Below are 13,156 nucleotides of genomic sequence, written 5' to 3' on the forward strand. Positions count from 1 at the left end.
TGATCCTGGTAAGCGCTCATTGTCACAGTTGTAAACAAGAGGGGTTTTGGCATTACGGCATTTGTTTTTAGGCGGACCTTTAAAGAACGTGAGTGACACACAAGTCTGTGAATATATAGATGGATCCTTCGCTGCCTTTGATATCCCACAATCCTGTGCGTTCCATTCCCTGACTGTTGGGCTAAAAAAATAAAGATGAAATCTGAAATTTGAGGTTGGTGGTCAGTTTGTGTGTAAAGTGTACATTTTTACCAACTTTTCCCACTTTTGATTACATTTCTAGCTTGAAGTTAATATTGTAGAAATTAAATATTCAATTGGTTGTCACCAAAGCTCTCTCTGTTTTGTTATCAATCATTAAATCATTACACTGCCTCAGAAGTCTGTCTGAAATCAGTTTCATGGGGTATCTTCATGCATAAATGCTGCCTGAAGTCATTGCCTGATTGCCTGTGTTTTCAGAAAAGGGAGTCTTGAGTCTTTTTTTCACTCCAGTTTTAAAGAGAAAATACTCAGCAATGGTGTTGACTTATGAATTTGCAAATGGATTGTCTTAAAAGCACATTAAAAACACCACATAGACATAAACAACATTAACAACTTGATTTTCACCACAGTAAAATAAACATAGAGCCATGAGTGAAATATACCTCAGGAGAGAAGGTTGGAGACGTGCCACATTACAGAGCGAGTTTCAACAGTTCAAAAGTCATATTTATACGGTTAAGAACTCATTCAAAGAATGATTCAGACTTGACTGCGCAAGAATTAGATCTGGCCTTAAAAAAAATGAAACCAGGCAAATCTCCAGATGGAGAATGGACCAGATAGTCTGACGACAGACGACTGAAGCACTATATGTAGTATGAAAAATGACTTTTTATAACCCTGCAAGGTTTTCATTGCCAATTTAGATAAAAGCTGAATTTTGATTTCATCTGGAGAAAGAAATATCTCCATTCGAAAAAATTATATATAATAAAAGAATACGAGGAAGGTGGACTAAAGGAAATATATTTTGATATCATGAATGGGTGTCTTAAACTTAAATGGCTGCAATCTTTTATCAAGAACAAGCATTCATTTTGGTTTGCAATTCCATCAAGTCTCTTTTTTTAAATGTGGAGGTATAAAACATTTTTTTAACGATGTGACTTTGAGATTTCTAAAGTTCCATTGAAACTAGCCTATCTGTTTTTTTTTTTACATAAACAAGTCCTCTTGTATTGAAAGATATTGTTCAAAGTCAAACACAATTTCAGTCCACATAATTTGGAATAACCGTTATTACTGTTGTTATTTTTATTTTTTTTAAAGAGCTGGCCCAATATGGATGCCTTAAAAATTATGAGAATGTATAAAGCCAGGAAATTATTTGATTTGTTTAACCAGTCTGATTTTGTTTAACCTCCTACAGTGTATGTACTTAAATGTTATTGTGTTTTTTTTTTTTTATGTAGCACTATGTAATACCAATTGTTGTATCTCTGTCCATGACGTCTTTACTTATATTAGCCTGTCCGAATGCAACAAAAAAGCATCCAAAATATCATACGAATTACAAGATTAAAATATGTAATATGTGGTATAGGCTATTGATAGCCTAGTTAATCACTTGTTTACAAAGTGCAATAGGAAGTCAAATTATCTTTACTTCAAATTTTCTGTCATCTCTTGGAATATCTGAAAGCAGGTTTTTCCTATCCGTCATTATTAGCAGAACACATTTTACAAATGGGGAAAATTAATTGTTTAGTCGATAATTCAAGGTGGTCAGAATTGTAAAGCTCTTTCTAACTTGTGCTCGGCCTTAAAAGTAACATCTTGCAATTGTTTAACTATAGCATTTGTTAAAATAATAATTTAATTACAAATAAGACTATTGATGCCTCTTCATTGGCTTAATACGCTTAGGCCAGTGATCACTTTTTTATTTCTTTTTTTTATCAATAGCATTTTATTATGAAAAATAGCCTAGCCTAGCTATAACATGCCACGGTTGTAACATAAATCTTTAGTGGAAAATCTATTCCCTCAACAGATTATCCATTATAAATTCTACAACTAGTCAATTTTTCCCACAATAAATACAATAGAAAAAGCTAATGTATGTTGGAGCAGGATGATGTTTTCCCCTTTTTCATCAGTATTTGTAGTGGCTGGTTTAGATCATGTTTGACTTTCTCTGAATCATTTTACTACATTCTCTATATTTCAAATGGGTTGCACATTTTATCATTAGCGTCACACGTTACTCAAGAAAAAGTGAGGGTACTACTATAAATACAGAAGTAAACGAACGTCTTCTGCTAGTGCCTATGGCTAGTGCTCCTGTAGTCGACTCAACACCACCATCTAGCGGTTTGGCGGCGTAGTGCGTACTCGCTGAGCGACAGACACGTGAGACTACGGTGTCCACAAATGGTCAATAGACTTCTTTTTGTCATACTAATTCCCTGGCAGGTACAACAGAATTGCTGAAAAATACATGGACATCACGAGGGGAATCTTTCTTTAAATTAGTAGCCTAGGATAGATTGCTTGCTTTATACTACGTTTTTATGTTTGCCTAGTCTCTCTAGCCTACATGTGTTTCTTTTAATAGGTCTCCCATGGTCTATTTAAAAGGATAGTCGTAAAGACAATAAACGTCATTATTTACATGAAAGTTGACAAACTGGATTTAAAGCGTTTTAGCCAGAATTCCAAATAACGAGTTAATCAAGTTGGACAGAAATGCAATAGCCTACACTACCTTTGCACTGCCATTAGTCAGCCTTACGTATAGAGTCTAAAGTCTAGAGCAACTTTTTTCAACTATATCCGCAGTGAAGGACAACAGATATAAATACTTATTTAATTCTAAATATTTTTTTAAAGATAGAAAGTGATCAATTGATAGATTGCTGATGTGGTGTGGTGAATATCTTTTTCTACACTTTCACTTAAAGTGGATCTACATCAGCTTCTGTGAGGAGAGCCGAACATTTCAGTCATGATATACGTTAGAAGAGGTTGGTTTTGCTTCTCTTCGCTGTCTTTTTCTGCCTCTCTCATGTTTCATGTTTATGTTGACATTTTTATTTCTAGTTGGTCCTCTTGTGGTACACAGGAGACCGAGAGGCAAAAGTAAGTTATGTTTTTGAAGATGATAGATGTCTCGTTCAGTGTAGTGTTTACTTTCCTGGTTACATTGTCTTCTAATACAATGCTGAGGCAGTACATTTGAAAAGTGACTGTGAATGCAAATGTTTCCTTACTTTGCTTAGATGGCAGACTCTAAAAGCTTTAAAGTTTTTTCGTGATGCCACAGCCCTTCTAGACTTTTTATAGTAGCCTAATGTTCTTCTATGAAAACCAACACAATTTAAATTAGGTTGAATTATGCCTCTGTTCCTGCTGATAAAAACATGGCATGTCTGCTTAAAGTGGTCAAAGTGGTTTTGACATGATAACTGTTGTTTTATTAATGGTGGTCTACAAGATCTAACCAGCTTAATCAACCAATTGGATCTCAGCCCCCTAATGGCCATAAATGACCAACATGGTCCAGAAAATACAAAAAAACAGCTACCACTAGAAAAGTATCAGTACATTTTTAAACTTTTGTTCAACTTTTGAAAGGATGCTGTACAAACATAAAATCTACTAACAAAGATGGATATTACGGTAACATGAGAATGATATATAATCACAATTGTTTTCACAGAAAAATTGAAATTTATTTTCATGGTGGCTGCCCTCATAATATCCATAAGCTTTGTCCTCAAGCTCCTGCAGATGAATCCTGAATTAGCTGTATCAAAATTAGTGGGTGAGTTACTGATATATGGAATATTATATTTTAATCAATATATATATATTTTTTTTTTTTATAGTTAATTTAGCTTCTTTAAAATTCCTTGTGATAGGCTAAACAATGTATGTTTTATATTTTTCTCTAACCCAGAAAGGTCAGTGGGGGGAGTTTATGTCCAGTTGAAACCTGATAATCATAAAGTTGATGGTAAGCAATTACCGAATAATTTGGTCTGGTACACTGTAAAAAAAATACTTTGTGTATATATTTATATGTCTATGTTTTATCAGGTCCTAAAAGCAAATGTGGCCTCTCAAAACCATGTCCTGGAAAAGATTTTGCCTTTAAGATTTACAGCGGTGCAACAAACATCATTGGTCCACAAGTTTGCTTTGATGGGAAAATGTAAATATACTTTTACTGAATGATTAAACCAACACATAAGTGCTATTTGACAGAATTTAAACCAGTTCTGCATTTTTAGGATAATAGAGAAAGACACACGTGGTGGTAATTGGCTAGGAATTAATATGGTTGTTATCAATGGTAAGTATGTCGAGCCCTTTTCAAAAAAGCAAAAAATTCAAATGACACCATGTTTTGTATTTTGTGATATTTTAATATTAGTATTTTAAAATATTTTATCAATATGTGGCAAGAAAAAGTATGTGAACCCCTTGGAATTAACTGGTTTTCTGCAGTAATTTGCCATACAATGTGATCTGATCCTCATCCAAGTCACAACAATAGACAAACACAATGTACTTAAGCTGATAACACACAAACAATTCTAATATCACATTTGAACACCCATTAAACAGAAAATTAATTTCCAAGTTTACCAAAATATCCTACAGGATAATGTCAGGGTGGCTGTCTGCCAGCTGAAGCTTAGAAGTTGGGTGATGCAGCAGGACAATGACGTATCGAAGTAAATCCACCACAGACTGGCCCAGTCAGAGCCCAGATCTTAACCCCATAGAGTTTCTGTGGGATGACTTCAAGAGAGGTGTTCACACCAGACATCCTACAAATGTGTCTGAGCGGTTTTGTGAAGTGGAATGGTCAAAAATTCCTCCGAAACGTTGTGCAGGTCTGATCCACAGCAAAAGTACTTGATTGAAGTCATTGCTGCCAAAGGAGGTTTGAGCAGATATAAACCCCAAGGGTTCACTTACTTTTTCCTCCAGAACTGTGAATGTTTAGTGTTCAATAAAGACACAATAAATTAGATTTGTTTGTGTTATCAGCTTAAGCACATGTGTTTGTCTATTGATGTGACTTGGATGAGGATCAAATCACATTTTATGGCAAATTAAAAAATTACTGCAGAAAACCAGTTAATCTGAATAGGTTCACATACATTTATTGCCAGAATGTAATGTTTTCTTTCTTATTCATTAAAAATTCAGAAAAAACAGGTGAACACGTCAAAACTGGCAGCTTCAATATGTGGAACGGAAGTATGTTATATCTTAACTTCATTACACCATGTTGTTCAGTATTTCTGCATTATAAATACTTTTTTCATTCTCAGTTCACATGTATGTAATAAATAAACATGTTGCTGTTGATAGAGGTTGAGGATTTGATAGAGTTTCTGAAGTCAATCGAGGATGGTTCTCTTGTGTTGATAGCCTCTTTTGATGATCCAGCCACAAAGTAAGTTTCTTTCTCAGTTTCTCACATGCACATCTTATGATGGTGTTGTCTCATCATGTCATGATTTGTATGCTTCCTTTGTTATAGACTTAATGATGAAGCAAGGTCACTTATTGCAGAGCTTGGCAGTTCATATATTTCCCAATTAAAATTCAGAGATAACTGGATCTTTGTGGGAGGGAAGAAAACCATAACCCATGTCTCTTTTGAGACGGTAACCCATTTTTAACCCATATTCACCCATTTATGTGCTTAAGTTTATGCAATGAAAAAACTTATATGCCTCTCCATTTTCTATCTTTTTCAGCACATGAAGAATGACAGGGAAACTAATAAGTATGAAAGCTGGCCAGAAATGATCGAGATGGAAGGTTGCATACCAAGAATAGACTAATTTTTTTAGTCTAGTCTTCAGAAGCTATTTACTCGTCTTCAACAATACAACAAGCTGAGCCACAATGTGTTTCTGAGTTTTTGTTTTTTTTAATTATTTTAAAAAAATGATGTTTCTATTACTATCAGAGACCATATACGTCACTGTTTCAACTTTGGTGCAATTTTTAAACGGGTTATCCTGGACTTAATGATATAATATAGTTTGATTTTAATTTAGATGTGTATATATATATATTACATTTTTGTTGGGTTCTATGGTAAAATGTATTTTTAACTTCATTGTAAATGTAATAATTATAGTTAACGTTTATGTTGTGGTTTTCATATGGTTTAATTATGATGTTAAATTGTTTTCTTGTGTCTGTATCCTATATAAAATATTACTTTTGTTTTCAATTCTGAGTGGGTTTCGCTTGTGTTCACTGCTTTTGGTGGTTGCATATGTAAAACGCAATTTAAATCGATCTATAACAAAAACTCGACACATGACGCAAAACATCATATGCGTAAATTGTGCGCAACGTTGAACTCCAAACTACACGAAGCCACTCCCACCACCTCATCGCAGTATGAACAGCGTCAAGTCATGGACCAAAATGGTGAGCTACAAGCTAATGTAACGAAGTATTTTTCTGCAGCAGCTTTACGTTTTAAATACCCAAAATGCTTTCTAGTGGAAGGTAACCACCTGCCAGTAAAGCAGCGAACCCTGGTGCTATTTAAACGTTGTTGTGTATTGGCAGTAAACGCATTAATGGATGTATCCAGCTACGTTAGCCGCTGACATGACCAACTAGTGCTGCGCGCGGGTCCAGCAAGTGCCAGATTTAAATACACGCAGAAGATATTCACATTGGACTTCCAAATATCTTTTTAAACACAGTTATACTCATTAGTTACTATGTAAAGTTGTGTATAAGCTTTATAGTAAGACTGTATATGTATAGTAGTAAGACCCTACTACCGTATGTTTGTCTAGTTTATTAATACCTTCCTCTCCCCTTTTTATTGAGCACTTTTTGGATAACACAGGTCTCTATTCCTTAATTTGACCATTTCCTCCTTTTATGAAATGTTAATTTTTAATGATAATATGGTGTGAATAGTTTTAGATGTATAATGTATCAGTTTTAGTATTGTGCTTGTTGGTGTGGATTTCTTATTAATGATGTCTTGTGTATATTTCCTCAGATGACCTTCAAGGAACTGATGGTTCAGGATCCCTTGGAGGTCTTGATGTTCGCAGACAGATCCCAATCAAGTTACTGTCTAAACAGATGGTAAGAGGCAAGCCGCCCGCCCGACCTCAGCGTCCCACCACCAGACTTCCCTCAAAAAGTGAAGAAGGTTAGTCTCACTAAGTGGATGCAGTACCATGCAAAAGAGTGTGTTATCACTTTGTTCACACTACACATAAATCTGATGTGTTTTCAAATCTGATCTTTAGGACTGACCATCAACGTGCAAGTAATGAGATTGTATCTGTCTGTTAAGACGGCAATTTAAATATCTGGTATATTTACATTGGTTGGGAATCGTATCGGTATCAGCCGAAATTGTATAGTTATTTGTACATGTTCATTTCTCCTATTTTACATTTATATTACCTACCCTTTTCTGTCTAAAGCTCACTTAAAAGTCATTTTTTAATACACGTGTAATTTAATAATACTGTTAAATGCAATATTCAGCCAAACCAAAACCAATATCCATTTTTCGTACTGTACATTATAATGTTGTGATGCCTAAATTCACTTGTAGCATTTAAAATGATTTTTTATTTTAGAATTTATTTGTTTATACATAATAATATAGAATTTGAATAGTCATTTATCAGATATTAGTCATAACATGAAAATAATTATTGGCTTATCACTTCAGCCAGAATTGTGCGTGTGTTTATGGCTATTTGGACTATAAACAGCTTAGTGGATTTGAGTCGGATAAACCAATAAATCAGAATTTTGCTCGGCATAAATAAAACGGTAGTAATGACTTGTTTATGAAATAAATTAATGTTTTTCTTTATTTATAAACTTAATTGTGATCCTCAGAGCCTTTCAGCTATAAGCAAGAGGAAAGATTTGAGTGTAAATCTGGAGATGCTTATGGAAACCAGCGCAGATTCCCTCAACCAATCTTCTGGGATTATAAGGTTACACATTTCTCATCAATTATTTTGAACAGATTGGATTATATTTTTGTAATAATAATTTAGTAAAAAAAGGAAATATTTCATACAATATTTTAATATTTAATAAAATATTTAATATAAGTGAGTGATCTGCTTATTTCCTCAGCTCAACTTGGTAGGAGTAAAAGATGACACTCCAGTTCATTTTTGTGACAAGTGTGGCCTGCCTGTAAAGATCTATGGGCGAATGGTAAGAAACATGTCCCTAAAACATACTTTATACTGCTGGAGATCTTGTTTTAACATGTTGGGTTTTTTCTTTTTTTTCAGATTCCCTGTAAGCATGTTTTCTGCTATGACTGTGCATTGCACTATGAGAAGAAATGCGACAAGATATGCCCTGGGTGAGTTTCTCCTACAGCAGTTAAAGTGGATTTTATCTTGTTCTTAGTTTGTTTGAGGTTCAAGTGATGCCTTTAAAACACACCGTGTCCATCCCTGGTATATAAAGTTTGGATGTAGTGTCCCTCTAAATGTTGCCTGTAGGGTGCAAGCAGATCAGGAGAATTGAGCATGTTCTGTTTCCTTGGTGTAATGTCCGCTGACTTTAAGTGGTTCAGAAGCACATGCTTGTATTGAACACCCAGTGTTTTTTTGGGGGAGTTATGCTATAAAGAGTATCTATTTCTATACTTAACTGTGACAAGGAAAATGGGAAAACCAGACTTATTCAGCAGGATTTTTTTCCATTAGAGACTGAATAGTGTCATATACATTTTAATTAATTTCCAGTGTTAATTGATAATATTGAGAGCAATTTAGTTTTGGTGCACCACTTGCGTCTTTAGGGCTGTTTAATAGACCCATTATCAAAAAAAATTGTAAAAACTTTTTATGCATTTTGGCCGATCATTTACACGACAACGGCATTTTAGGAGCTTAAAAACAAACTTTTGGAAGCAGGTTTCTAAGTGCAAGTTCTTGAAAACAATATTTTTATCATCTCTGTGAAAACTACAAAAATGTGATTTTGTGAAAACGCTGGCATCATGCTCATGCATATTACGTGTTCAGTCTATAGGCACATAGTGTTTCTTTACAAAGTGACATCGCCAATTACTGATCATAATATAGTGTTTTTAATTGTTTTCGCTGATCCATGTGAATGAGGATGCTTTTGACAACGTTGTCATCTGTATGTGAAAAAAAGCTTTTCCATTTTTAGTACACCGTTGTCGTGTAAACGTACCCTCAAATATTTGGCAAATTTATTTAGAAATGAAATGCAGTCATGTGTGTCTATATTGACTATTTTACAACCGCTTTGAATGCGGCTCATCCTGTCTACTTTACACTGTCTGTTACATAATGTGAACCATCTGCATTTATTTGTTGTCTAATGTTATTTTTTTGTTTACATTTTGCAACGTACATATATTTTTAATTCCCTGGATTATCAAAAAACAGGTGTGGTTATGTATATAATATAATGTTATACATTTTTAGATAAAATTTCCAGGGAAAAGATATTTACCATTTCTGATATTTTTACAGGCCATGATTTTAGCATTAAATTACTTTTGGTCATAATAGGATTTTAGACCATATCAGTATAAATATCTTTTTAATGTCTTTTTTAACAAAAGAAAAATTATTGAATCTGAGCATACTAAAATATTCTAGTATCTCTAAAATGTGTTTTATTTAGTCTGTACTAATCTTAATTGTCAACCAATCAGTAAACCTATACATGTGCTAAATAAAAAATCTGGGCCAAATTTAGTCCGGTAATCAGGCATCACAGTCCGACTAGGACCTGTATATACTGCCATTATTATAAAATCAAAAATCAAGTCATTGTTGTTGGTCTTGCAATAATAATTATGTCAAAAAATAATAAGCATTTATGTTGATATTGCCTAGGGTGTTCCTAAACTTTTGGAGGGCAATGTGAATAGCAGGTCCTTTTTTAGTTCAGATGTCCTCAGCTATAAATGGAAATCAGAGTAAAGGGCTGTTCTCACCAAGAATGATAACTATATTTGCGTCCACACCAACACACGATAACTGTGTTTATTCTAAGCACGTGTTGTGTGGTTTTAAAGTGTGTATAACATGTCATTGAACATGTTTTTGCATTTGCACAGCTTTAACCAGCAGATGTCCTCAGCATGCTGTGTTTCGAGTGAATCTATCTAGTGGCAGCAATCTAATCTAGAAGTGAATTTAGCTGATGTAGACAATATTGTGGAATAAAAACAACACCTAGTCTTTTCCGCTGCAACTTTAAAGTGCTGGATACCTGAGGTAATTTTATGTTTGTTAGCCTGGCATAATGATCTAATTTCCGTTAATACTTCTCTCCATTTGTTCTGAGGATATGATCGATTGTTTTCCATATATCTATTTTCTTTTAAGTATTAACTTCTCCGCAATGTCATCTGCCATTTAAATGCATGGGCCCTTAAATTCGAATGGAATCTGATGGGCTGTCAGAGTTTTATCTTTGAACAGCTGGAAAAAAATCTTTCTGAAAGTGATCCCAACGATATCGTTCCTCTATATCGTTATTGTTATAGCTGTGGTGTGGACTCTGCTATTCTTTTATATTCAGAATGATATTTAGAACTTTATCTTTATCTTTATAGTTATCGTTGTTGGTGTGACGAGTCCACTTCCCCTACTAAATCCTATGTTCAGTTTGTCCCTCTACAGCTGCACAGACCCTGTCCAGCGCATCGAGCAGTGCCAGCGTGGCTCCCTCTTCATGTGCAGCATCGTGCAAACCTGCAAGCGCACCTACCTCTCACAGCGAGACCTGCAGGCCCACATCAACCATCGCCACATGAGGGCCAGCAAGACCGGAAGCTCTCGCCCGGATCCACCACACCCGACGCTGGGCTCCGACCCACCAGACCGCTTCCGGTTGCCTCCACCTCCCCACCTGTCTAAATCACACCCTCTCATTCCTTCCCCACTGCAAGGCCACGATACCTACAACCACCCACCTCCATCCTCGCCCTCCGATCTGGGGCCTTCCTCTCGGCCCCTCCCCCCGGAGACCTTCCGGATTGCCACAGTGACCACACGGAAGCATAGCAACCTCATCACGGTGCCCATTCATGATGATTCGGGGAGCTTGGGCCGCTCCCCCCGTGAGCCTCACCCACAGACACCTCCCGGCCCGCCTCCGCACCATCTCCCTGGGGATTACTCCAGCCAACCAGTGGTGTCCCACCCGCATCACATAATGCCTCCACCACAACAACCACATTACAGGCCTCCGCCGCCCCCACCCCCCCCTCTCAGCATCCCCATGCAGCACCCGCCGCAAGGCTCGGCCACACCTCACATGGTTTACAACCAGGCACCTCCTATGTCAACACCCCCTCCACCTGGACACCTCATCAACCAGATGCCACCCTACATGAATCACCCTCCACCAGGTCCGATTCCCCACTACAACCCAAACTCAATGCCACAGGACCAAGGCACTCTTAGCCCACCTTTTACCCAACCAGGTGGCATGAGCCCAGGGATGTGGCCCAATTCACGCGGACCCCATCCGCCCCGTATGCAGGGGCCACCACCACAGGGACAGATGCCAGGGCCTCACCACCCTGACCAGTCACGATATAGACCGTATTACCAGTAGCATCCTGCCTGCTCTATCAGACTTTCTGACTGGATACTGTTGACCAAGCTGTGTGGGCTGTTTGTTTTCTGATATAATCATCCCCATTGCTGGCCATTTTTGTACTAATGTCCCTCATTCAGGGTGGTTCTGTGGAATTATAAAGAACTGTAAAGTGGCACAAAAAAAAAAAACTAAGTTTTTGGTTGGAAGAATTTAACAGTTTAGTTTGAAACGTTTACATAATGTTGTACCCATAAACTGCAATAAATGAAACTTGAACACATGAATTTTATTTAGATATTTAGTTTGAATTTAAACACTTTCGGGCTCAAAGATTGAAGCTAGTTAAAGGGATAGTTCATCCAAAAATGACAATTGTCATGTACTCACCCTCATGTCATTCCAAACCTCTATGACTGACTTTATTCTTTGGAACACGAAATAAGATATTTGGAAGATATTTTGACAGAATTCTTGGTGATCTATCCTTTTAACAATTATAATTAGGATTTGTAAGTCTATATTTATAAAAAAAAATCAGCAGTATGTAAAGAAATATATTGCTTCTGTGTTTAGCGAGCATATTACTACCGGTAATTGCACTGCAAGAAAATCACATTTGTGGAAGTCTGTTTATTTTTTCATTCAAAATGAAGGCTGTTTTAATTCTTCTAATTCTAATGAGAATAGGGAAGCTTAACAGTGGAATGATATTATTGGATTTTTATTTTATTTTATTTTTTTCAGATGTTGACCAGTAAAACCATTGACAGCCAATCAGAATACACCCACAGCATGTGCTTATAATAAACATGGATTCTAATATAGTTATCGTTATAGCTATCCTTCTTGGTGTGAATGGGCCTTAGTACTTAAAAGATTTTTTTTTTTTTTTTTTGATAAGATGATGTATATTCTAAACCACTGTTTCTTTCAACCTTGATTTGATTGGTACAGTACCCCACTAAAGTTAGCTACACTTATAGCAAATAAATAGTTCTAGACCTTTTCTCAGAATTAATGTTATTTATTCAGCCAATTTACCCCCAGTTACTTTTTCCATAACTCGTCCCAAAGTTATTTAGCATCAAGTTCCTTTTAAGAGTAACCATATGTGGACATCTTCCACTAACGATTGACGAGAGGCAAGACTTTATAATGTTTTTAATTTTTAGACAGTGTTTTGTCTAGCTTTTGTTTTGTATTTTAAGACATGAAACGTTATTATGAAATGTTTTGCTTTGTGTACTATTTTTCTTTACAATAATTTTATATATATATTTACACAAAAGAAGATGTTTTGAAGAACTTCGGTAACCAGACAGTCGACTTCCATAATAGAAAAAAATAGAAAAATACTATGGAAGTCAATGGGGTCCATCAACTGTTTGGTTACAGAAGTTCTTCAAAACATCATCTTTTGTGTTCAGAAGAACGAAATTCATGTTTGAAACAACTTGAGGGTGAATAAATGACAGAATTTTCTTTTTCAAGTGAACTATTTTCAAGTATCCACAAGGGGGCGTCC

The 13,156-nt window shown here is 35.9% G+C and overlaps 2 protein-coding genes across 7 annotated transcripts; both read left to right on the top strand.

The window, feature by feature from the left end:
* Positions 1 to 2,305: 2,305 nt before the first annotated feature.
* Positions 2,306 to 6,253, top strand: LOC306993898 (protein FAM3C). 3 transcript variants are annotated; one of them, XM_079604069.1, is made up of 10 exons: positions 2,306 to 2,463; positions 2,952 to 3,014; positions 3,710 to 3,814; positions 3,950 to 4,006; positions 4,090 to 4,204; positions 4,284 to 4,345; positions 5,212 to 5,262; positions 5,377 to 5,461; positions 5,549 to 5,675; positions 5,769 to 6,253. In XM_079604069.1, the coding sequence occupies exons 2-10, from the start codon at positions 2,996 to 2,998 to the stop codon at positions 5,853 to 5,855; spliced, it is 708 nt and encodes a 235-aa protein (XP_079460195.1). In that variant the 5' UTR covers positions 2,306 to 2,463; positions 2,952 to 2,995; the 3' UTR covers positions 5,856 to 6,253. The 3 variants fall into 3 exon arrangements, with proteins under 3 accessions (XP_079460195.1, XP_079460196.1, XP_079460194.1); XM_079604070.1 differs by having other exon boundaries at positions 2,306 to 2,424; XM_079604068.1 differs by lacking the exon at positions 2,306 to 2,463 and having other exon boundaries at positions 2,762 to 3,014.
* Positions 6,254 to 6,263: 10 nt separating this feature from the next.
* LOC306993897 (E3 ubiquitin-protein ligase Hakai) lies at positions 6,264 to 12,643 on the top strand. 4 transcript variants are annotated; one of them, XM_079604064.1, is made up of 6 exons: positions 6,264 to 6,456; positions 7,049 to 7,204; positions 7,912 to 8,012; positions 8,158 to 8,241; positions 8,322 to 8,395; positions 10,692 to 12,643. In XM_079604064.1, the coding sequence occupies exons 1-6, from the start codon at positions 6,360 to 6,362 to the stop codon at positions 11,644 to 11,646; spliced, it is 1,467 nt and encodes a 488-aa protein (XP_079460190.1). In that variant the 5' UTR covers positions 6,264 to 6,359; the 3' UTR covers positions 11,647 to 12,643. The 4 variants fall into 4 exon arrangements, with proteins under 4 accessions (XP_079460190.1, XP_079460191.1, XP_079460192.1 ...); XM_079604065.1 differs by having other exon boundaries at positions 6,450 to 6,537; positions 10,692 to 12,631; XM_079604066.1 differs by having other exon boundaries at positions 6,456 to 6,889; positions 10,692 to 12,631.
* The last annotated feature ends 513 nt before the right edge of the window (positions 12,644 to 13,156 follow it).

Source organism: Phoxinus phoxinus (assembly GCF_949152265.1).
Source record: "Phoxinus phoxinus genome assembly, chromosome: 25".
Lineage (NCBI taxonomy): Eukaryota > Metazoa > Chordata > Actinopteri > Cypriniformes > Leuciscidae > Phoxinus > Phoxinus phoxinus.

What these genes read in the sequence shown, in the direction of transcription:
- LOC306993898 (XM_079604069.1), top strand. An exon ending in AGCTGTATCAAAATTAGTGG is followed by an intron (nt 3,815 to 3,949) that starts GTGAGTTACTGA and finishes TCTCTAACCCAG; the next exon opens with AAAGGTCAGTGGGGGGAGTT. An exon ending in GTTTGCTTTGATGGGAAAAT is followed by an intron (nt 4,205 to 4,283) that starts GTAAATATACTT and finishes CTGCATTTTTAG; the next exon opens with GATAATAGAGAAAGACACAC.
- LOC306993897 (XM_079604064.1), top strand. Translation starts at nt 6,360, where the DNA reads ATGCGTAAATTGTGCGCAACGTTGAACTCCAAACTACACGAAGCCACT. An exon ending in TCAAGTCATGGACCAAAATG is followed by an intron (nt 6,457 to 7,048) that starts GTGAGCTACAAG and finishes ATATTTCCTCAG; the next exon opens with ATGACCTTCAAGGAACTGAT. An exon ending in CAATCTTCTGGGATTATAAG is followed by an intron (nt 8,013 to 8,157) that starts GTTACACATTTC and finishes TTATTTCCTCAG; the next exon opens with CTCAACTTGGTAGGAGTAAA.